The 24428-nt window shown below is 48.2% G+C and overlaps 1 protein-coding gene across 1 annotated transcript in view; it reads left to right on the top strand.

Moving 5' to 3' along the window:
• The window catches only part of Rab31 (RAB31, member RAS oncogene family), a 94626-nt gene that overhangs the window by 59341 nt on the left and 10857 nt on the right, over positions 1-24428 (top strand). The window contains exon 6 of the mRNA XM_051190886.1: positions 18986-19095. Within this exon, the coding sequence (XP_051046843.1) occupies positions 18986-19095 (110 nt within the window). The remainder of the gene's footprint in view (positions 1-18985; positions 19096-24428) is intronic.

Raw genomic sequence — 24428 nt, 5'->3', positions numbered from 1 at the left:
AGGGCCTCCATCCCTGGCTGTCCGCCAGCCTTTCTGCTCAACTTCCTTTGCTTTGTTGATTTGGCCTCTGTGAAGCCTGACTCAAGCTCATTAAGAGCCCACAGGTGTTCAAAGCCTGGAATATATCTTTGTACACTCAGTCATCCGAGAGGGCACCGTTCTGATTATGCAACAGAGGGAATGACCTGGTTTTGTAGTTTTTATTCAAACTTCTGAATAGGTCAGTGAGAAAGACTTTTGTTTTCAAAAATTAATAAATGAATAGCATCTATCTATCTATCTATCTATCTATCTATCTATCTATCTATCTATGTGTCCACCATGGCATGCCTGTAGGGGTCAGAGACAACTTTTGGGGCTGGTTCTTCTTCGTGTAGGTCCTGTGGATCGAACTCAGGTCTTCAAGCACCTTTACTCACTGAGCCATCTCACCAGCTCTGGGTTAGTTTCTTGAGGTTTGTTTTATGGCTTAGCCCTGCTTTTCCTAGAGAATGTTCCGTGGAAGCCTCAGGCCAGCGAGGGGCCCCCACCCTGCTGCAGCTCCATTTGTGTCTGTGGTGTGCGTACACTTGCTTATGCATGTTTACATGTGTGCAAAGTGCATGCGGAGGTCAGAAGTTGATCTTTGACCTTCTACATTGAAGCAGGGTGTTTGCAGAACCCAGCACACCAGTTCAGCTAGTACAGCTAGACAGACTGCCCCGGAGACGAATCTTCACAGATAGCTGCCATGTCATGACATTTATAGGTAATGCTAGGCATCATATTTAATTCTTTACATTTTCTGCAATTACTTCCCTACCTCGCCATCTCTATTCCTCCCATCAAGATTTTTTTCTTTTTAAACACCTCCTAGTTTAATTTTTTTCTTTTTAGTGGAAGTAGAGATTGAATTTAGAGTATGTGCATGCTAGGCTAGTGCCCTACCACGAATGGCTAAACAAACCACGGGTCTCACTAGCTGACCTACACGAGCTCAGGCCGGCCTTGCACTGTTACCTGCCGGGCTCGTCTTCCTGAGCAGCTGGGATTGTAGTTCAGCGCCACCAGACCTGCCTGGCTTGCACACCTGTTTTTATGTTTGCCTTTTCTCTTTGAAGAAGGAAAGAGAGGGAGCGAGCGAGCGAGCGAGAACCGGCCTTTTGAAAATAACACTGCTTTAGCCGGAATTAATGTTTTAAAATTATGCTAATTTTGAGAATTGCCTCCTTTTGTGATAGTTGGTGCTGGTGTTCCCTCCCCCTCTCTTTTGTCCTGCTCTCTGCCTTCCTCCTGCTTGCCATGATACCCTTCCTTCTCTGCTGCGCCACCCTTACTGTGACGCACTGAGATTGAAACGGCCAGCAAAGGCGAACCTTCCCTGACTGAAGTTGTTTCTGAGGTAAGAATCTCAGCAACCCAAAACTAACTTCAGTATGTGGGCTGTAGAGAACTCTCAGAACTTAACGTGAAGAACAAAGCTCCAAACTGAGAATGGGTGAGAGAATATGAAGATATGAAGAGACAGATGTTCAGCATCATTACTGACCTGTCAAGATGGCTAAGGGAAAAACAGCCTCTACCTGGTGTTGTTGGTGACGGGCCAGCTAGATGTCTCAGTCACAACACGGGTTGTGCAAGCCTGAACTACTTAAGTCCCGTTCCAGAAACCCATGGTGGAAGGAGAAAACCAATTCTCCAAAGTTTCCTCTGACTTCCACAAAAATCCTGCACTCGGGCATCATCGTACGCACACAAATAATATCAGCTATTAATAAAATGTTACTGAGACTACCGCAAGGCAGGTCGTTGATGCCCACTGGTGTGAGTGGAAGGCAGGGTTAGTGAGCAGAGCCTATCTGCAGGACACTTTAGCAATCCCATGCAAAACCAGACCTGCAGTTTCTGTCTAACCAAGCAGCCTCTCTCTCCCTTGGGCATCTGTCCATCGTGGAGAGGTGGAACAGGTTCACACAGAACCTCTTCATGAATATTCATAGACTTTTCGGGTACCGTCTCCAAACTCTAATGAGCCTAGATGTCCTTGAGCAGGGGACTGGCCAAACAGATTGTAGTGCAGTCACTCCATGGACACGGCTCAGTTGTCAAAGGGAAAGGATTGCAATCCTTTGAGTCTTTGGCGGTGAATAAAGCTATGGGAGAGAGCTTTTCGTTACGGTAACAAATGCCTCACATAGGTCAGTTTACAGGGAGGAAAGGTTGGTTCACACCTTCGGGATTTTGGCCTCTGATGGGTTGGCCCCTTTGCTCGGGGCCTGTGTTGGTGTTTTATAATAGAAGAGTGTTGGGAACGAAGCAGACCCATGCTTCAGGATGCTCTTCCGAGGTGTGTGAGTAATGACCTACCGTCTCACGAGGCCTCACTGTGAGCGTCACCACCACCTCTGACATCCGTAACGACAGGTTACTTACAGGAGCAGAGATGACTCCAGGCAGTGAAAACCCACTCAGGTGTGGATGATGATTCCCGAGAGCTGGAGCCCAGCAGCAGGAGGCTTGGTCAATGGTCCCATCCAGGCAGCCTGCTGCTTTGAGTCTCCTCAGAAGTCCCCACTGGTGACATAACCCGGGGAAGGACAAGCCTGGTGCATCTAGTCAGTTACTTTTTCTTCAGTCTTAGAAGAGCCTCCTTTCAAGGCGAAATGTTTCAATTTGGAGGAAATGGATACATATACAAACAGGAGGCTGCAAACAGACCTGGGAAATCCAACTAAGAACATGTCAGTGGTACATCATCTAGTTTGCAATATTATGGGATAGTTTGCAAAATGTGACCAAATTATCTTGGGGCTTTTTTTTTTTTTTTTTTTTTTTTTTTTTTGAGACAAGATCTTGGTAGCCTAGGATGGGTTTAAACTATGTAGATGAGCGTGGCTTTGGGCTCATCTCCCTGCCTCTGTCTCCTGAATGCTGAGACTATAGGTGTGCCTCGCCGCGCTGGACTTTTGCTTATTTTTCTCCTTATTTTCTCCTTCACTTTATTTACTGTGTGTGTGCTGGGAGGCAACAGTAAGCTGCTCAGGGAGGTCGGAGGGCAATATGAGGGAGTTGCTTTTTAATTTCCACCTGGAGTTGGAGCTCAGATCATCCGGTTTGGGGCAATCGCTTTTACCCATTACCTGCCCAGCCATCTTGCTGCCCACCCTCTCACCCCTAACAGAATTTCACTAAGCAGCTCAGGATGGCATTGGACTTGTAATCCTCCTGCCTCAGTCTCCCGACTGCTAGGAATACAGATTTCCACTATGACTGGCTGCCTTCGTAAGGTGGCGATGGCGGTGATGGCGTGTGTGGGGGCCAGACAACAGCATCTTCTTTAGTGTGTCCCTAGTGTAATTTTTGACATAAGAGCTCTTGTTGTTGAGGGGCCCAGCACACGGAGCTTGTTGTTAGTTATGAGCTTGTCTTGTTTCTTGCCAGCTTTCCTTAAATTATCCGCCCACCTTTTCCCTCTTCTATTTTATCTTCCTCTTGCTTCTGTAGATCTTACTCTCACTCCATGAATTGCTGTGTAGCTAGATGGCTGGGTGGCTGGCCCCTGATGTCCCCCTCTCCTATTTATGCTCCCTGCCTGCCTGCCTGCCTGCCCGTCCTTGCTCCTGCCTCCATATTGGCCGTTCAGCTCTTTATTAGGACCGCCAGGAGTTTTAGGCAGGCAATGAATCCCAGCTTCACAGAGTTAAACAAACGCAGCGTCAACAAAAGACACACACCTGAAAATAATGTTCCCCAACAATCTCTCACCAGTTTGCCTGGACTCAGACCTTCTTAGAGGTACACTCTGCTGCACCCATTTTTTTTTCCCTTAAATATAGGTGTAGGAACCCAAACTCAGGCCTTGATGCCCACGCAGGAAATTCTTTACTGACTGAGCCATCTCTAACTCCCTTAGGATGTTATTTCTTATAACTGTATGTCAATTTATAATTGTGTCAATAAAAAAATCCAGTAAATAAAATTTTGATTTAGATGGAGGAAAGAGTAGAGTACTGGTGACGATATGCACTTGCTTATTATGCACGCATCATTTGCAAACCCAGCAAGACCTGACGAGAGCTCTGACTGACGCTTTGACAGTGTACTAAGTGACTAATTTGACCATCCCAACACACACAGGGTACAGAATAAATACAAGATAATGCTACTGAAAGCTGACACAGAGTGGTAGGAATTGCGTCTTTGGGCTCAGAGTTTGAGTGTCAGGTACACATGAACACACACTCACTCACACGTGCACTCGAACACACACAGGCATGTGTGCTCCACCACTACCAAGAAAAACAACTCCAAAAGAAGACAGGGGAACCCTGCGTATTGGTCTCTGTCCAGAGTGCATGTGTCTCCCTGAGACAGAAATAGTCTGGCAAGTGACAGGGCCTGTGAACCCGGCGGGCACAGGCCCGTGGGGAGCGCTCTGTGGTAGGAGACTCAAGCAGTTGGTCAGCCAATCTGGCTGCTCCAGATTCTGCCTACTACCGTGATACTTCTAGGGACTGAGCCAAGTCTCCAGGTCCCAGACCTTATTCCAAGCCTGACCTCATTTTATCCTAATCCCAAAGTTGCTTTGCTCCTCTGCAATTTCCAGAAAATTTTCTGGATGTTTCCTTGGGGGTTACACAAGGAGAGTTTCTCTGTGTGTATCTCTGTCCCTCTGTCTCTGTCTTTCTCGATGTATGTATGTATGTATCAATGACCTAATGACCTCACTGAACAGACGCTGGTGGAGGAATCTGGTTAGCTCTTGAGAAGAGCTGGACACAGCACGTTTTGAGAGTGTTCCGGGAACGAATGGGGCAGAGCCTGAGTGAGGCCCAGAGGACAGACACGGAGAGCAGGGAGGCCCGCTCCACACCCAGGGTGCCCAGGGCCAGGGCACTTGGAGTTCAGATTTCACAATTATTTTCGTATACATAAAGGGCTGCCTTAGGTTTGGAGCCTAAATCTAAATGCGTATGCCTTACAAACACAGCCAGAGAGTAACTTCATACAACATGGTGAATGGTTTTTTTGTGTGTGTTTGTCGTGTTTTGTGGTATTGAGTTTTCTACTTGTCCTCTCCGGTTCTGGATGTCTGAGTTAGGGTTGCTCATGCGGTCTTGAAGGCCTGCCCTGCAGGGAGCATAGAGAGTACACAGGTGATGTTCTTAGTGGCTGCAGCTGAGGGCGGATCCTGTGAGGACCCCAAGGGCAGGCCAGTACAGATGCCTGAATGCTAACAGGTAGCACTCATGGTGGTAAACTGAGCCAGTAAACATTCTGTATTCTGTCGTGGATCGAGGAGGGACTCATGGGGGAGGAGGTAATGGCAGTGGCGGGGGGGGGGGGCTGCTAGTGGAGAAGTATTGTCTTCTGGTGAGTTTGCTCAAGGTCTGACCCCTTGGCTATCCTCACACGCATTCCCATATAACTGAGCCTGTTTAAGCCCAGGGAGTCACAAAGCAAAACGATGTTAAAGTAGGGTAGAGACTGGGTAAGAGGGCGGGGTGGTTGTTGGGGGTGTGGGGAGACAAGACAGGGTGGAGCAATGCGTGTGATCAGGATGTATTCTATACCTGTATGAAACTGCCAAAGAATAGTTCAGAGAACTCTCCCTCTGCTGCGATGATGGAGAAGCGGATAAGGAAGACGCTTGAGGAGAGGCAGCGCCTCAGCCTCAGGCGGCCGGTCTGAGTGGCTGTGGGGCGACGATGCCCCTGGGACCTCTCTTCACCATCACTTTTCTTCCTTTCTGCCGCCCTGACCGCCAGTGCTGACCTTGGATAAGAGCTCTGGCCCAGATCCCAGCAGCCTGGCTGCTTCCTTCCCCCGACCTGAGCATCTGCTCGTGGCAGAGGACTGCAAAATTGGGGACATTTAAAGGATGTGCCAATATTGAAAGAAAATAAGGACCTTAACTGTCCCTGGACATGTGGTACTGGGGGCATAACAGCATAAATGTGGAGAGGAAACGATCAAGACGCACGAGAGGCTGACATGTGGGCACAGCATGTAGCACCCGGCCTGGGCTCGTTCTAGGCACCCCTGGCTCCAGGTGGCAGGCTGGGCTTGTGAGGGGCACCGAGAGAGGGTCAGCGAGAGAAATTGCAGGAGCTGCTGCCATGAGTCAGGAATCTGTTCTTGGTGAGGAGGTTGCTCACCAAGAAGAGTCATCTGGGAGTTGAGTAAAAATAGGACCTAGAGGTAGGAAGAAAGAATTCGGTTTGCTCAGTCCTCAGTCATCCGATTAGCAAACAGGTTTTGTGTGCAGCAAAGAACTGTGGGAACTACGAGAAAGGACAAGATGTGTGTCTCAGAGAGCTGTCCGGGAGCACTGACCCCTGCCTGACCCTTCCCCTCACAGTGGTACAAGGATATAGTCCAGTGCAGACAGGAACTTGGGATAGGGGACATCCACAGGCAGGGACGATGTGTACCCGAGTAGGGCTCTCCTGGGCGACTCCTGTCAGAGGCGGGGTAAGAAAGGACGACCTGGGTAAGAGGAAATCCTGGGAGCAGGAGGTTCCCAGCAGAGCTAGAGGTGGGGGTGAGCTGGGCTTTGGTGATGGGAGACAGGTGGTGAGGGACATCCATTTGAGAATGGCACCATGTGTGGAGGGTGGGAAAGACAGAAGGGGTCTGGACGGTGTGCTGAGTGGCCAAGCCTTTGAGGCCGGCTGTCCTAGGGTTTTCATCGCCATGAAGAGACCCGTGACCACAGCAACTCTTATAAAGAAAACATTTAATTGAGGGTGGCTGAGGTTCGGTCCACTGTCATCATGGTGGGGAGCAGGCAGCCATGGTGCTAGAGCCCAGAGTCCTTACATCTTGACTTGGAGGCAACAGGAAGTCAACTGAGAGAAGCTTGTGAGAAAGAGCCCAAAGCCCTCCTCCACAGTGACACACTTCCAACAGAAGGCGTGGCCCAGGTTAAAGCCTCAAGGTCTCGATTAAAGGAACCCGTCATCCAGCCTCCAACAAGGCCACACCCCAAATCGTGCCCCTCCCCATGAGGTTATGGGGGCCAAATGCATTCAAAGTGCCACACTAGCCAGCATGGCTCCTAACTCCTCTTCAGGCCCACAGCACCCTTGCCTGGCAGCCAGGATGGGGCCCTCTCCTGGCCAGCACTGGCCTCAGGCTTCTTATTATCACTGTTGTGGTAGACCCGGCCAGCTCAAGATATAAAACCAGTTTGCCAACCGTGAGGTGACTGAGAGAGGACCCCTGGGCCCCAGAATGTCCCATGGGCCATGCCAACTAGGCTGCAAATCCCCCAAAGCTCGGTCATTTTACACTGTTAATAAAGCTGACGTTTCTAGATTAAAAATATCCCTGGCCCAGGTGGTTCTTGCTAGCAACCTGTCCTAGGCTCTCTTTGCGGTACACTAAGTGTCTCAGGGTTTCTGTCGCTGTGAAGAGACACCATGGCGATGGCAGAAGAGAAAACTGAACCTAAAGAAAGGTCTAGAGACCTACAAGACTGCCGCCAACTAACAATTTGAACAACCGTGGAAAGGCTACCATAAATGCCCTTCCCGGATAGTGAGATCAACAACTAACTTATCCACCATCATGGAGCCCTCATCTAGTACCTGTTGGAAACAGAAGCAGACACCCACAGCTAAACACTGAGACAAACTAGAATCCAGATGCAGAGGGAGAGGACAAGACCAGGTTGCAGAAACACACAGAGACAGCTGACCCGAACAAGGAGGAGCTAACGGCCCCCAGACTGATAGCTGGGAATCCAGCATGGGACTGACTCAGACCCCCCTGAACGTGGGTCTCAGCCAGAAGGACTGAGCAGTCTAAGGGACCTCAGACAGTGGAGCCAGGATGTATCCCTGGTGCACAAAAGGACCTTGCAGACACAAACCCCATGGAGAGATACTACTGCCTTAACCTAGAGACAGGAGAGAAGTCCTAGTCCCTACTTCAAATGACTTGACAGATTTACATGACCCCACTTGGATGGCATTGCCCTACATGTGGAATTAGGGTGAGGGGATGGGAGGGGAGGGTGGTCAGGGTGCATGTGAGGGGGGAGAGAGGGTAAAAAAGAGGGAGGGAGAGGGAACTGGGATCGACATGTAAAATAGAAAAAAAAAAAAAAAAAAAAAAAGGAAAGAAAAGAAAAAATATTTCACTAAAAGCTAAAGTGCTTGATTTCTTTCATACAACCCTAACAGCTACCCTGGTCTTGAATGGATCACAGAGTATGTACAGAAGTATCTTTAAAATAAGCAAACAAAGTAAAGGAACTTGAAATCCTAGATATCAAATATCCAATATATTCTAAATGTCAAAAACACAAAGCCAAACATCATCAACAACAAAACCACAAAGCCCAGGAATGTGCCAAGCCTGAACAGCTACAGCACTGTTTGTGCAAGGTGAGGAGCCATGGTAGCTTGTGCTGTCGCAGAGTATGTTCTGTACCCAAATGTCCAGCCTCCGTGATGCTTTTACCGAGACGAGAGCTCCCAGGAGCCCAGAGAACGTATCTGGGATCTTTCTTCAACTGTAGAGTGTTCTTAAAGGAGAATCTGTGAAACACTGGTGGGTGTTTAAAGAATGGCACTGGAGAGAACAAGGGGAGAGACCCGTTGTGTTGCCATGCCTAATGTCACCATGTCAGACGGCCCTCCTCCCCAGCTCTCATGGCTTCCCTCCACACAGAAGCTCCTGCCGTCCTGAACCCTAGAAGCATGCCTTGTTTTTCTGCTCTCTCAGCATCCATGTTTGAGTGTTTGTGAATGGAGTGATTAATGTCTTATTGTATGATGACGCGTCTCCTGTTTAGAACCAGCCTGTGAGAGTCACCCAATGAACGCGGCTGTCGTCTGGTGTCTTCATGTGGGTCTGTTTTACGTGTCTACCCATCCTACTACTGATGGGCATATGGGTTATTCTGGACATTGGCTGGGTAGCCTCATCCATATCCCACAGTGCCATGCTTAGGCATGCTTCTAGGCTGAAGCAGTTTAGTGTGTGCGTGCCTGTGTGTGCACGCGTGTGCGTGTGTGTGCGTGTGTGCACGAGGTAATGCTAGTGTTTCCCAGGGTGGACCACAGCAGCGTGTGAGGATACTTGTCCTCTCATCCTGACCTAGTCTTATGAGGGTTCAAGCTATGTCAGGGAATCTGATAGTAACCTCAGCTCGCATTTCCTGTGTTACCGGTAGTGGAGTGGGCAACTTTGCATGTATCTGCTGGCCATTAAAATCTGCTCTTGTATGAAATTTCTCTTTGAATCATTAACATTTCAACTGGGTGGTTGAGTTGAATCTTTTTTTTTTATTTGAATCTTATGTATTATGATTTTTTAAAAAATACATGCAGTTAATGCTGTTCCTTTGTTTTCAGTGTGTGTTTAAAACATCTTCGAGTTTCCTTCAAGCCTAGGTTCCGTCTTCCCACTGCACCTTATCATCCCTTCCTTACAGTTTCTGGGAGACGATTTGTCAATGTTTTCCCGTTGTCCTTTGTTCTTAAAGGTTTCTTATTAGAAATCTTCCCGCAGCCCCAAGCTTGGTGATTGGCCCTCTGTGTCAACTGCTCTTCACAGACTTACAGGCATGAATTACGTCTTTTTACCGCATGCTGTTGCTTACTTATTTATACTGTGTGCTTTTCCCTCTTGGAGCTAGCTGGTTGTCACACCATTATTGGTGGTGCGGTCCCCTTCTTTCCCCCACCGACAGGCACGCCTGTTTCAGGCTGATACCACGTGTAGATCTGTTTCTAGGTCCATAATCCGTTCTGCAGCACACTTGTCCGGTCTTACGCCAGCGCCACCTGACCTAATTCATACAGCTTTAGTCTTGGGAAGTGACGTGCCCTGTAATATTTAACCCGTATTTTTTGGCCCGAGAGAAGTTGTAACAGTATGGATACGGATGTGTAATGGTCTGGTGGACTAGGTTTCTTTTATACGCTGTTAGAAAGCAGTGTTTGTGGGTTTTGTTTGCTTGTTTTGCTCAAACTCTTCCAGTTTCAGCCATCAAGGAGCCCTTCTCTGTTGGCTCTTGTGTTCTTGTACCTTACTGCTATCGAGGTAAGACAAGCAGGCTCGTCGCATATGTATATTTCTTTAGAAGCAGACGGTATTAGACCCCACAGTTTGAATGTCAGGTGTGTTCAGCGCTGTGCGGTCTCTCGTCAGAGCTAGGAAATACATTAAAAGACAAAGAACTGTTGGTGCCTCTGACCCCGATTTAGAACCTCGGGCTTCTAGCCTTGGAGATCTGTGGAAAGAATGTTTCAGAACTGTTGTATTATTGAGCAGAAGCCATACCTTTTGTTCTTAAAGATTTTCTTAGACTATAGTTACTTTGTTTTTCTTTCTCTGCTCAGGGGATTTCAGGGTGTATAATGCAACTTTTCTCAAGAACTAAAATTTCCTCAAAGTTCTTTTTTTTTTTTTTTTCATTTTAGATTTATTTTATGTGTGTGGGTGTTTTACCTGTGTGTAAGTATGTGCACTGCATGTGTGTATTGTGCCCATGGAGGTCATAAGAGGGCATAGGACCCCCTGAAACTGAAGTTAATGATTGTGAGTCATTGTGTGGGTTCTGGGAACAGAACCCAGATATTTTTGCAAGAACAGTTAAGTTACTACTGAACTATCTCTCCAAACTCTCTATGACAAATTCTTGATGGTGTGTGTGTGTGTGTGTGTGTGTGTGTGTGTGCGTGTGGGCACTGTCTACTGTTCATCTGGTCGGTCGCTTAAAAACAAATTATTGATGTGTGTGTGTGTGTGTGTGTGTGTGTGTTTATGCATGTGTGGTATGCATGCAGATATTTCCTTCTTCCTGTCCATATTGCTCTCTACTGAACCCAGAACTCATCATTTTGGCCATGTTGGCTGGCTAGCAAACCCTAGTTACCTGCCTGCCTCTTCACATCCATGCTCTGGAGTTGGGGTTTCAGGTGCAACCCCACTGTGCTTTCTTATCAGCAATGGGTTTTGAACCCAAGTGCTCATACGGGCACAAGGACTATCGCCACTGAGCTCTCTTCCCAAGCCTTGAAAGCAGACTCGTTGTCTTCACCTCCAGCCTACCCTTCCTGTGCAGCTCACTAGACATGACTATCAGCAGGCATGCTCATCTATATAGTCCTACATATCCAAGAGGCTCTGTGTGACCAGATGAAAAAACCCAGATAAGGAGCCCGTCCCAGGCCCTGAGCTGGCACACACATATATGGCATGGCTTTATACCTGCCTGTCACCTGTCCCAGAGCCTGTGCCTCTGACCTTCGTGTCACATCACATATCCTAAGAAGCGAAATGACAAACCAGATCCAGGATAGGGAATGGTATCCAGGGCACTAAGAGGGAGCATTGGTTCTGACAATCTCACAGTCCTCCCTGGGGTTCTCCACACTCTTTGGGACCAGCTGGAATTCGTTTGAGGAAGGGTCTTTGTTTTATTATTTATTTGTTTTTGCTTTTGCTCTTTGTTTTGTTTTTGTTTTGAGACAGGGTTTCCCTGTGTAGTTTTGGAGCCTGTCCTGGAACTTGCTCTTTTGGACCAGACTGATCTTGAACTCACAGAGATCTGCCTCTGCCTCCCGAGTTCTGGGATTAAAGGTGTGCACCACCAACGCCCGGCTGGGGAGTGGTCTTTAGAGGAAAAAGAATGACCAAGTCCCATCTGGGAACCCGTGTTTTCTCCACGGTCTTCCTTCTATTCCAAATTCTAATAGTCTCCATGGGATAACAACCCACTTAGGTCTGTGCCCAGGAACCTGATGCTGCCTGCTTGAATTTGACACCAGGGATTTGGCCACAGGTGAATAGCGATTCCTGTGGACTTCATTAAGCAGGGCCAGATCTCATGGGAACAGAAGCTCTTCCCAGGGTACCCATGTCAAGCGCTGTAACCGGAAGGGCTTACTCGGATCCCTGTAGCAGGTCATTGCCCAATTCGACATTTGCTCTGAGGGTAGCAATTATCCTTCCTTCCTCAAAAGAAGTTGATTTGGTTTTAGTTCCTACCTCATGTAAGTCGATCTGAGTGTCCAAAGTGCCGAGTATTTTGCTGCTTAGAGCATTGTTAAAATGGCTTTGCCTCTGCATTACACAGATGTTTTTGGTGTTTGCAGAACATAAACGCCAGCGACAGTATGAAGGACCCTGACTATCTGTCTTGGTGATGCTTGAGGGGATGGGGAAGCATGAGAATCCATTTCATGGCAAATGCAGCCTGGGCAACTCTCCCCTTCCCCCCAGGCCTTCCTCTGCTTGAGTTGAGGGAATGTTGTGAATGATTCCTGTTGCTCTTGGCTGCAATACACTAAGCGTGGGATGGTTTTGATGAAAATAGCCCCACAGGCATTTAACAGCCGTCTCCTGATCACTGTCGCTGAGCTACTGGGGACAGCCTGGCCTTTCTTTTTATTTTACATTTATTTATCATGTGTGTATGTGAATGGACATGCCTACACATGTTTGTAAATAGAACTGGAGGGGAACCTATTTTCTCCTCCCACCGTGTGGACCCCAGGGAGGTGTTCAGCTTGGTGGCAGGCAGCTTGACCTGCTGAGCCATCTGTGGGTCCCTGGTTGGCTTTTTAAGCTTGACATCAAGACAATTTGTAGCACGAATACTAAAAGCTCAGAGACAGATATTGGGGTTCAAGCTGAAGATCAGGGAAGCAAGGCAGATAAGTTAGCAGAGAGCTCTCACCTCTACCAGGGCTGGGGGACCCTGACCTCAACGTGGCTGGAGATGAATTGTCTATGGCTACAGCCTTGCTCCTCTCTTACTGGATGAGAAAACAAAAATATAGCACATGGTGTTTAAATGAGATGCTAAGGGCTAAATTCTGAGAGTGTAGCACGATGTAAAATGCTCAGTTCTTGCTAATATGAAGTTTGAGAAACCTAATGCACATGCTAGAAAGTACTAGATTGGTTTGAGGAGAAGTTGGTGTCTGCTGTTTTTTTCGTTTCGTTTCTTCCTATCACAGAATGGAGTCCGAGCAGTGGCTACTTTATCACAGCTTTCATCCACACTGTTGGTTTCATAGTGTTATGTTGTAAATAGTCCAAAACACAGTCAGCCAGCTGCTTTAGAGCCCACTGCCGTCCAGGAGTACTCCCCGGCTTTCACACACATGAGTTGCAGGGAAGCATGCTTCTGTGATGAATTCTGGGGTCAGCCAGGAGACATTGGACTCTTGGTGTCTAATGAGTTCAGAATGCTCAGTGGTGGGCACTGGTAGCTGTCTGGAGGGAGTCCTGGCTTCTCTTTCCACGCCCTTGTTGTTACCATGAAGATGCTTTTTTTTTAAATAATTTTTTAAAATTTAAATGTGAAACAAGCTTGTTTTACATGTCAGTCCCAGTTCCTGAACCCTCCCATCCTCCCCTGTCCTCCCTACCAACCCCCATCCCATCCCCTTTTTGCTCGAAGGCCTTCCTTGGGGGGTCTTCAAAGTCTGTCACATCATTTGCCGCAGGGCCTAGGCCTGCCACATGTGTCTAGGATGAGAGAGTATCCCTCCATGTGGAATGGGTTCCCAAAGTTCATTCATACACTAGGGATAAATACTGATCCACTACCAAAAGCCCCATAGACTGCCCAGTCCTCCTAACTAACCCCCACATTCGGGGGGTCTGAGTCAGTCCTATGCTGGTTTCCCAATTATCAGACTGGGATGCATGAGCTCCCCCTTGCTCAGGTCAGCTGTCTCTGTGAGTTTCTGTAGCCTGGTCTTGTCCCCTTTGCTCATCGCTCCTCCCTCTCTGCAACTGGATCCCAGGAGTTCAGTGTTTAGCTGTGGGTGTCTGCTTCTGCTTCCATCAGCTACTGGATGAAGGTTCTAGGATGGCATGTAAGGTAGTCATCAATCTCATTGTCCAGGAAGTGCATTTAAGGTAGCCTCTCCACGATTGATTGCTCAGATTGTTAGTTGGGGTCACCCTTGAAGAGAAGATGCTTTGTTTAGTAACTTATGTGTTTACTCCTCTGAGCAAAGGGCCGCTTCTCTGCAGAAGACACAGCTGGTTCGCTCCATCTCTGTGGACCCTTTCTCACGCCAAGGCTCTCCTGCCTGCCCACACTCTGACACTGTCTGTTAGCGAACTCTTCATCACGGCCATCCGTGGGATGGACAAATATTGTGCTGTCCATTCTCAGGCTTTTTTGTTTTGTTTTGCTTTGTTTTGTTTTACTATTAGAAGGATTAGGGAAACCAAGGTTATTTCTCCATAACTATTAGAATAGGCAAGCTATTCTTGTGCCTGCACACAAATAATAACCACTGGGAGAACAAGAGTAGGAACGGTACTCTTCATTGTGATGGCGACACCCGGTTAAAACACCTCGCATCGCCTTTTTGTTTATATGTTGTAATCTTTCAAGTTTTGAAAATTTAAATCTTAGGAATGAATTCACGCAAGAAGCAAGCAAGCCTCAACAGATAAAACTTCACAACACCATTGCAGGGCACAAAAGAAATGAAAATAATGTCTAGTTTTTTCCCCTTGATGTCGGGTCTGCTTGAAGTTAACCTGTGAACGCACTAAAGTATCAGGCCAGTTACCCACGTAAGAGCCACTTTGGAGGGTGGTCCCCAAAACTCATCTAGAAACAACAGGCAGACAGAACGTTCTATTTGGGCCTCTGGCATAGAAGTCACTGAATCCCATGGATAAAAACTTGCTCAGAATTAATGTAAGGTTTCCTAAATTCAAGGAAGCCACACAAAATGTGACCGTTTTATTGTCGCTGCCATTTACCGAAATGAATGTTCTTAGTGGATGGCTAACACCCTGGTGTGCCCCCTACTTGTCTGTGGAATAGTGGTCAGGACTAGGAGCCTTCCCGGAGTTTGAATTCTATCCTCTGGAAATATTGTAGAATTTGGCACTGTGTTATCATTGCTGCTGAGACACAGATCTAACTGTTGGAGCATTTTGTGGATTGGGGGGGGGGTACTACATCCGACACTGTAAAGTCTGGTGGATGAATGGGCGCCGGACTGAAGAGGTAGGGAAGAGGTGGGCGGTTCCCCTTGCTCCCTGAGCAATGCTTGATGGACGGATGCCTGGGCCTGTTCACCTGCTCTCATGGCTACTTGAGCTAGGCTGCCAGCAAGCAAGCAGTTCTGGGCTGCCCTTCATGGAGGTAGAGAGGCCTGAGTGGGGGAAGGGTCCTGGGAACTGAATCTCCCACAGACCCCTCAGGAGGGTGGTACATTATGCTCCTGAGACCCACTGACCTGGCCCCTCCTCACAGGTGGGGCTTCTGGGGTCCCTGGTGTTAGGAGCAGAGGCCCATGGCTACTTGAACAGTCCTGAAATTACAGTGAGTCAGCTGCTATGTTACCCGGCAACACCCTTGCACAACAAAACAAAGACCCTCCCCCCCACTGGGCCGCACGCAAGGGCATGTTGAAATTCTAGAGTGGTAGGAACTCCGTGTTCCTGATCTCCCCCGCTGAGAAGTCTTCCAGTACAAGGGATCAACTCAGGGCTTTCTGCCTGAGTCCAGGGGACACAAAACTGGCTGCCGTCCAGAGCTTGATAAGACCCAGGCTGATAAGCTGGGCCTACTAGGAGCCTTCCTTTGGTGTTACCTTCACCCCAGAAGCCTCTTCCCGGCCCACTTAGCCTCAGCACTCACACAGCCTGTTAGGTCCACTCGGCCCCTCCTGAATTCCTCCTCTTTCTGTGGATGGCAGCTGAGGGCATTTGCCATGTAGCGTTACGAGTTATTTACAGACCACCTCTGGGGTATCAGCCACAGCAAGGGTTGTCTGTGCTGCAACAAAACCATGGTTCTGTCTGGCCTTTGCCCCACTGTAGCCAAAGTCACCCGAGAATTTCATAAAATGCAAAGCTATTTCATTTTCCTTTAAAATATCATCTCTGATGATGTTGTTTCCTGGGCATTTTTGTTTATTTGTTTTGGGTCTTTTGTTGTTTGTTTGAGACTGGGACTGCCTTAGCTGAGACTTGGACCCTTCCACTCAAATTCAAACTTTCTGGCTTTGTTTTGTTCTTAAATCCTCTCCCCAGGCATGACGACACACACAGATAATGTCCCATTAAGGCATCATGCAGAAAGAGTGATGCTAATTAAAAGCCAGACTCATCTGGCAGACACAATCACTTCCGGGCTAGCCTGGGCTACACGTCCGCAGCCTGTCTCAAAAACTTAACAGGGGAAAATAGGAGTCACTAGCATTTCAGGCTCCTATCTAAAGCACTCCAGTGAGAAGACACTCCGATAGCAGCTACTGTGAGAGAGTGTACCCTCTTCTCCAGGTCTGGTCTCTCAGGGACAAGAAAGACTCAAGCTGGGACGTTTGGCGACTGAAATGGGCTGGATCCCGCCATGGGGAGGAAGTGAGAGCTGAGTGGAGGGTAGCCCCGAGTCCTCTCCAGCTCAGGGGCTCACTGTGCTTGGCAGTGGATGAGGACAAGCTCCTGGTGTACTCTGATGACAGGTAACAAGGGAGCCCGTCCTGGGATTCAGGTCTGATAGCTAGGCAGTTACCAATGAAGAGGGCAATGGACTGTCAGAGGTCACCGTTCTGTGCCGCACGGCACCCACCGCCTCCACAGCCCTGTCTCTCCTCCTCCAGCCAGCCGCGAGGGCTGGGCTGCCTTGTTTAGAAAGATGTGAACTTCGTCTCACCAGAAGCGCGGCGCCCCCCCACCCCACCCCCGGAATGCTGACATTGAAGGGATGGGCAGACTATGGTTAACCTGGATGAAGGGGGGGGGTTCTGGGGTTCTGGGATGGGCAGACTATAGTTAACCTGGATGAAGGGGGGGGTTCTGGGATGGGCAGACTATGGTTAACCTGGATGAAGGGGGGGTTTTTGGGATGGGCAGACTATGGTTAACCTGGATGAAGGGGGGGTTTCTGGGATGGGCAGACTATGGTTAACCTGGATGAAGGGGGGGGGGTTTCTGGGATGGGCAGACTATGGTTAACCTGGATGAAGGGGGGGTTCTGGGATGGGCAGACTATGGTTAACCTGGATGAAGGAGGGTGTCCTGGCAATACTTTCCAGCTGTAACTTCTTGGTGATTCTGTGTGTAGCATGGACTAGAAATCCTAAAGGTAGTTTTGCCATCAAAGCTGACTGCCTCATGTGTCCATCTTGACCAGGTCTAGGTAGTTTCAATTTAACTGTTTCAATGCCTGTCACAATGCCCAACATATAGCAGACATCCAATATTTTCTGGCGTGACCAAAACACTGGACGTCAGGGCTGGATGGCTCAGTGGTCAGTGGTTAAGAGCACTGGCTGCTCCTCTAAAGGACCCAGGTTCCTATCCCAGGACTCACATGGCAGCTCACACACAGCCATCTATAATTTCAGTTCCAGGGATCCATAGCCTCTTCTGGTGCTTTGGGCATTAGACATGTGTGAGGTGCACAGACATGCATGCAGGCAAAAGACACACACACACACACACACACACACACACACACACACACACACACACACTAAACAAATGAGCCCAAACTGGGCTCATTTTTGCAGAAGGCTAATGGCAACAGCCTTTCAACCCGTGCATGGTTATCCCTGAAACAGAGCCGGGGAGTCCCCATGTGTGCGCCACTGTACATGAATAGGTATGTTCTCACCTTGCCATTCTGACAGCAGCTGGTACCTCGCAATTCTCTTCCGTTCTGACAGAGACCAGAGTGGGTGAGAAGTCCACCCACGGAGAGGCTCAGAACCACATTATGCCCTCGTTTAGACTCCAGCCGTGGATCTCTAGTAGCCCCGAATTACCCACAGTTTTGCCCGGCAGACTGCAAATTACAGGGCTCTCACGACCTCCCTCCTGGTGCTTGCTAGAAAGAACACGGGAAAGCACTTATGTAGAATTGTGAAGGTTGCAGACTCAGAGCAGCCAAATGGAAGAGTTGCACAGGTCGTGGTCTGACCGTCAGGGAGGAACTTCGGTGCTCTTTGAGTGGACCGCTCTGCAGTGGCTGTGCGCTCCCCAGCACGAGGTTCTCCAGGCCTCCTGTCCAAGAGGCTTTGTTGTTGTTTGTGTGGACCTCCTTATTGAGTGACTGCTTGAATCCACAGCCCGAGTTGTGTGAGGGGCTGGAGATCTGTCTCTAACGTCATACTTGGTTTCTTGGGTAACCAGCCCAATTCTGCAGCTCCCTAAGGGTCCAACACTATCACACTCTGTGAGGTCAGCGGGAGAGCCTAGTAAGAGGCAATCTTATCACTGTATCACTTGCCAACTGGGGGAGCTCTGTGTTGTGAGCTCCGTGCAGTGACTGCAAATGTACACAGAAGTTTATTTGTGCGTGCGTGTGTGTGTGTGTGTGTGTGTGCGTGTGCGTGCGCGTGCGTGTGTGCATGCGAGCGTGTGTACGCGCACATACATAATGTGTGTAGAGGGATTAATTCTCCCCTTCCACAGTGTAGGTCCTGGGGAGTGAACTCGGGCTTGGTGACAATCACCTTTCCCCAGGTTCTCATCTTGTCAGCCCATGTACTTTTTATTGAGCACAGTAAAACACATTCTGGCAGACTCAGGAGTGCTTGGTCCTTTGTTTATTCTGGCAGGACTCTCTGGCCTCCAGCACACTACAAATAATGGCTTACACTGCAGAAGGGAAACTCCCAAAAGTTGTTCTCACCTCCACGTGAGTGCATGGCAACCCTCCATGGTTGCCGGAGAACAGTCCCTCCTCCTCTTCCTTCTTTTTGAGACAGGGTCTCTCTCTGTGCCCCTTGGCTGTCTTGAATCTCACCATGTAGACCAGTCTGGCCTTAAACTCAAAGGCACCCACCTACTGGGATTAAAGCATGGCCCACCATGCCTGGTAGAGACCGGTGTCTAAGGGCCACCCATCGTGGGTCTTCAACCCTTGATGAGTGATCACATTGGTACCCTATAGGAAAGCAAAGGTATCGTTCCCGTGAGTGCTGCTTGTTTGGTCTCTTGAGTATTTATATTTTACAGACACAAATTCACTCTTTGATGGGTCTGACCGCTTTTCCAGGGAGGTGCCCCTGAAGGACGCTAAGGAGTATGCTGAATCCATAGGCGCCATCGTGGTTGAAACAAGCGCGAAGAATGCCATTAACATCGAGGAGCTCTTTCAAGGAATCAGTAAGTGGCACGTTTGTGTCTTCAGCCTAACATAGCCTGCATGGTTGTGCTTTGTGGGGTCAGAAAGGAACATTTGAGCTTATCTGGTGCTATCAACAAACCCTGAGAAGCCTGGTGTAACCTTGCCTGTGTGCCCCACAACTGAGTTCGCTCACATTCTTTTACATCCTTTATCTATTTTTTTAGGAGTATGACGGTTGGCTTTAATTTTCTTTTTTCGAAACTGTCTGTTTAATTGAAATCATATTATATCCCTCCCCTCTCTTCCCTCCCTCCAGCTTCTCCCGGGGACTCTTTTTCACCCCCTCCCACATTCCCCACCATTCTGATAGCCTCGTTTTCTTTGATAACCATTGTGCCATACATAAACGCTCCTATCTGAATGCTCAAATATATACATGCAACCTGCTGAGTCTGTTTTTGATGTTGGTGTGTATGTGGTTTCAAGGCTGACCCCTCTTCATTGGACGACGAGTAAGTGTGCTCATCCCGGGGTGGGTGGGGATGTTGCTAATTCTCCTTCCCCCAGGGGCTGTCAGCTGAGGTTCTTGTTCAGGGGTGTTATCTCCTTTCCAGTGAAAACAGCCATTGTTCCAGTCTTATTAATACACCCATTTCTAAGAGAAAGTTCGCCTCACCTCAGACCAACGTCTCTGACTCTGTGTCTTGCTCTGTTCCTTTTGTTTTGTGAACAAGAATGACATAAACATTACAAGGATGGGATATATACTCGGAATTACATTTGTAGTTACCCTTAAAATTATGTGTTCTGTGGTATTTTCTTCAGTGTTTTGATGGTAGAGATGAAGTAGACCGTGGTATGGCAGAAGTTCATCCAATGAGAGTTGCTTTCTGTTACTCTTGTTCCTGACAAGTGACAGCTCCGGGTCAGTTCCCAGTTCTGGGTCACGTTGTACTCTCTTTCATTCTGGTGTTTCCCCATGAGGGACCACTCTCTCAGCCATTTACCTTAGATGGCTACACCGACACATCTGTCCGCAGCTGTGGAGTTTCAAGCACAACAGATTTCACCGTCATAAACCCTGGCCATGGCATGTGTTCAGGGTTCCCCGCTGAAGCCCCAGAAGTTTAGTAATGTGTTACCAGAAGCTGGGAGAGGTCTCCAAAATCAGTGAGGTTGTCACCATGGCAAGCCCTGGGGACCCTCTGTGGGAGGATCAGAATCCTCGTCAGTTATCTGCTGTCCTCGGATGCCCTGGCTCTGGCAGTTCCAAAAGGGATGTGGTCCATTCATTGGCTTTTCTTCTGCTCTTTCAACTTTGGTTGAACTCAAGACCAATAGCTGTCAGGAGAGAGCTCATCTCCATTACACTGGCTCCGGTCCAGGGAACCTTATGTTTGTTTGTGTTGACCTAAAGGACTCATAGGCAATGGAGAGCCCTGACCTGGATTACTTCTGCTGTGTCAAAGTGTGCAAAACAAATGTGCCAGAGGGTGTTGTTAGGCCTCCCCCAGCAGCCCTGGGCCCAGTCACCACGGTCATTTGCTGCCTTCCCTTCCATCCACCTCCATGAGGACTTTTCCTGCTGCTGTTGACACATGCGTCAGGGAACCCTCGAGCTCCCTGGGCTGAATGGTTAATCTCTAGCTTGCTGAGGCTGTGATTCTGTGTTGGGCACCTCATGTCTTGTGATGGGCTGTAGCAGCACATGCTCTCTGTACCTGAGTCACTCTGAGAGACTGTGAGAAGTTTGATTTGAACTTGCTACATTGGGTCCTTTATTACCATAGAGGGAAATGATTCTTGTCCAGTGGCGTTAGGCTTTTCTGGAATATTCACTCACTGAGCATTTTCTTTGTAAAAGTGTTTAGGTGATTGTATGTATGTATGTGTTTGAGATACAGTTTCATTACGTAGCTGAGGTTGGCCTTGAACTTGCAGCGACGTTCCTCCCTCAGCTTCCTAAGCACTGGGATCACAGTCACATCACTAGCCGGCACAACCAGCTGCCTTACCCAGTGCCTTCGATTAACAGCTCCTTGTGTTTGGTAGAGCCTGCTCCCCTGTGTGAGCTCCTTCAGCCAAGGCCAGCCAGGGGCCAGACAGGAATATCAGCTTTTATATGTGTCCAATTCACCTCACCATTTCTATCTGGGGGCGCTCTCTGAGCTCCATGAAAGTTGTTATTAAAATGAAAAAGTCGAATCAAGACCCCGGAGAGAACGAAAAGTCTAGATATTGAGTATTAACATCTCAGGAAAATTTCTTTGTGTAACTCAACCACTGCAGATCCTTTCCCATGCCAGGGGTCGTCATGGGTCACAGTGATGTAGGTTTTGAATAATTACTCCCTCATATTCTAGCGCTCTGCCTCATTTAGAAAGAGTCTTTCGCTTTAGCATGTGGAATAATTCCAGCTTCAAAGCAATTCCTACACAAGCCCATGTCTCCTCTTCTGTGTCAAATAAACCAATGTTTGTTCCTGTGTATTATAATTTGGTTATAGATACTTAGCTAAGAAAGCATGTACATGGCAGAATGATGGCAGAATGGCTAGTCTTGTCTATACACCCATCGCATATCTGGCTCATCTTAAGCCTGATCCCCATGCGTCCATTGTCTACAGTGCTATGTGTCAATGCCCATCCATCTATACTTCTTCCTATCCCGGTCAACCTGTTTTCCATCTCTTTCCATTACTTCTAGCTGTCCATCTCTGTGCAACCCTATCCTCGTATCTGTGTCTCTATCGATCCATCTGTCTGTGTATTATCTCTACCCACCTTCTTCTACTTCAGCCTCTCCTGACCCTTGTCTGTGAGCTCGGATGCCTTCCTTTTGTTACTCTTTTAGGTGAACTGCTTCAAAAAGGGGTTTTGTAGGTAAAGTACAGGTCAATTTAAAACAGAATTCCAATGATGGCCGGTATACTGCAGCAGACATTTCATGTGTTTTTTTTTTTTTTTCTCGGTTCCTACTAATATTACATGCGCTCCTACCCAAGCTTAAAATGGAGCCGGAGACTGCTGACAGCTATGCTCTCAAAGCAGTGTCGTGGAGACAAACATGCCCCCGAGGAAAGATGCAGTGAAACCAAGGAACCGCAGTGAGAATAACAGCCCCTTTAAAAGGTGTGCTCACACAGAACCGCTGCACGCCGACTGGAATGCAGAGACAAACGCATTTCTTTTGCATTCCCACGGTGTTCATGAACCAGAAATGAGACAGCTGTGTTTTCTTGAGCATAACGCAGTTCCTTTCCCAACTGCAAACTGTTCATCAAATTGTTCTGTCTTTTGAAGGCTGCAGCTGCCCTGGAAAGGGCCCCGCCCCTGCTCTGTCCTGGTTGGTCCAGGCCATCTGTTTTATGAATCCACATCCCCTGGTGCCTGTTCTTCCAGATGCCCCTTCTCTAGGGACCATCTTCAGACTGTCTTGACCCTGCTGGGTGGAGCTCATTCCCTTCCTACACTTTTACCCAGGGGCTGTTCGTTTTCCCTTTTTGGCTAAGAAAATGATTATATGCTTGATTTTTTTAATTGGTATAAGAAAACACGACTATTCAGCTGTGGCAGTGTTAAACCCCAGAATAAGACATGTGGGTGCCTCCCAGTGCTCTGCTCTAGATGAGGGCGGAAACGACTTCGGCTCTCTTTTCTTTTCTTCCTTGTTCAGTTGCTGACCCTGGACCACGCTGGATGCCCTTCCTTCTTTGTAACCCTCATTCCTTCCAGGTCCCTTCAATTCTCCTTCTTCCTTGAGAACCTCCGACCATTCAGTTCTCTCTAGCCGTAAGAATCTTGAACGTGGTCTCTTGCGGTCTTGATGTGTGAATGTGTTCCATCTCTCCAGCACTCTCAAAGAGTCTGTACCGACGTGTATGTTTTCCACAGCAGACACTTTCTTCACGTTCTTCATGAAGCGGGACAGCTAAACAGTGTAGAGCTAAACTCAGTTTGAATTCAGATCTCATCCGTATCTCAGAACGTTCTAGTCAGTCACATTTCCACCGGCTCACTAGATCAAAGGAAGTGTGGTGGACTTTTCCGTGGTGACTTAAATTTGAATAATACCGACAAATTGGACAAGCCTAGAATCTCAGGTTTCATTTATTCAGAAAGTGCACAGTGTTTGCTTTTATGGACTGGAAGATGTGCTCGACATCCAGTGAACAAAGGACACTGGCGGTCGGTCATGTCATGGAACCGAGGGTGAGGACCGTAAGAGAGAACGACAGGTGAAGAAAGCCTCCCTAGGACATGGTTAACCTGAAGCTGGAAAGCAAGGACTCAGTAGATGCTCCTAAGATGAGCCTGGGACGATGGCAGTTAAGTCCAGAAATGGAAAATGGCGTGTAGGATGGGGAAGCGAGGCCTTTCAATGAAGAAAGGATGTGACATTCCCAATGCAAGGGAAAGGCCCGCTTATGTTTTAGCAAGTTAACATTTACAAACACATTCCCTCTTAGGAGAGCGAACATCTAGGCAACATTCAGTCAGTTGGGATACTCAATGGATTTAGGCTAGATGAGGCTGGAGCTCGGCGGACGGTACCAGAAGCAGGGGAAACAGCTCAGTTGCTAGCAGCCTGAGGAGTCTTTCCTCAGAGAAGTCTACTTAGATGAAGCCTGATCTTCATTTAGACTTGGGGGGAAAAGCCAGGCAGAGGTGGCACACACCTTTTAGTCATAGTGCTCTGGAGGCAGAGACCATGGATCTCTGTGAGTCTGGGGCCAGCCTGGTCCGTAGAGTGAGTTCCAGGACAGACAGCACTACATGGAGAAATGCTGTCCTGAAAAAGCAAACAAGCAAAAAATGGACTTGGGGAAATAATTTTAGAAGGGATCAGTGTGGTGGATAGAATGTGCAGTGTCCTCCATAGGCGCCTAGATCGGAACACTTGACACTCAGTAGGTGCCACTGTTTGGGAAGTTATGGACCCTCTAGGAGGAGGAGCTGTGCTGGAGGAAGTGTGTCACTGGAGGCGGGCTTTAAGAATTTATAGCTTCACACATACACACATACACACACTCGCACACACTCACACATACTCACACACACATACAACACACTCACACACATACGCACTCACACACACACTCACACATTCACATGCACACACACACACTCACACACATACACACTCACACAAATACATACACTCACACTCACACACTCACACATACTCACACACATACACACTCACACACATACACACACTCGCACACTCACACATGCACACACACTCACACACATACTCACACACACTCACACGTGCATACACTCACACACATACACACACTCACACACATACATACTCACATACATACTCACACACACTCACACTCACACACATACACATTCACACACAT

The sequence above is a fragment of the Phodopus roborovskii genome, unplaced genomic scaffold, assembly GCF_943737965.1.
Source record: "Phodopus roborovskii unplaced genomic scaffold, PHOROB, whole genome shotgun sequence".
In the NCBI taxonomy this organism is placed as follows: Eukaryota; Metazoa; Chordata; class Mammalia; order Rodentia; family Cricetidae; genus Phodopus; species Phodopus roborovskii.
Note: the sequence above shows the minus strand (reverse complement) of the source record. Positions and strands in the feature narration are given on the sequence as shown.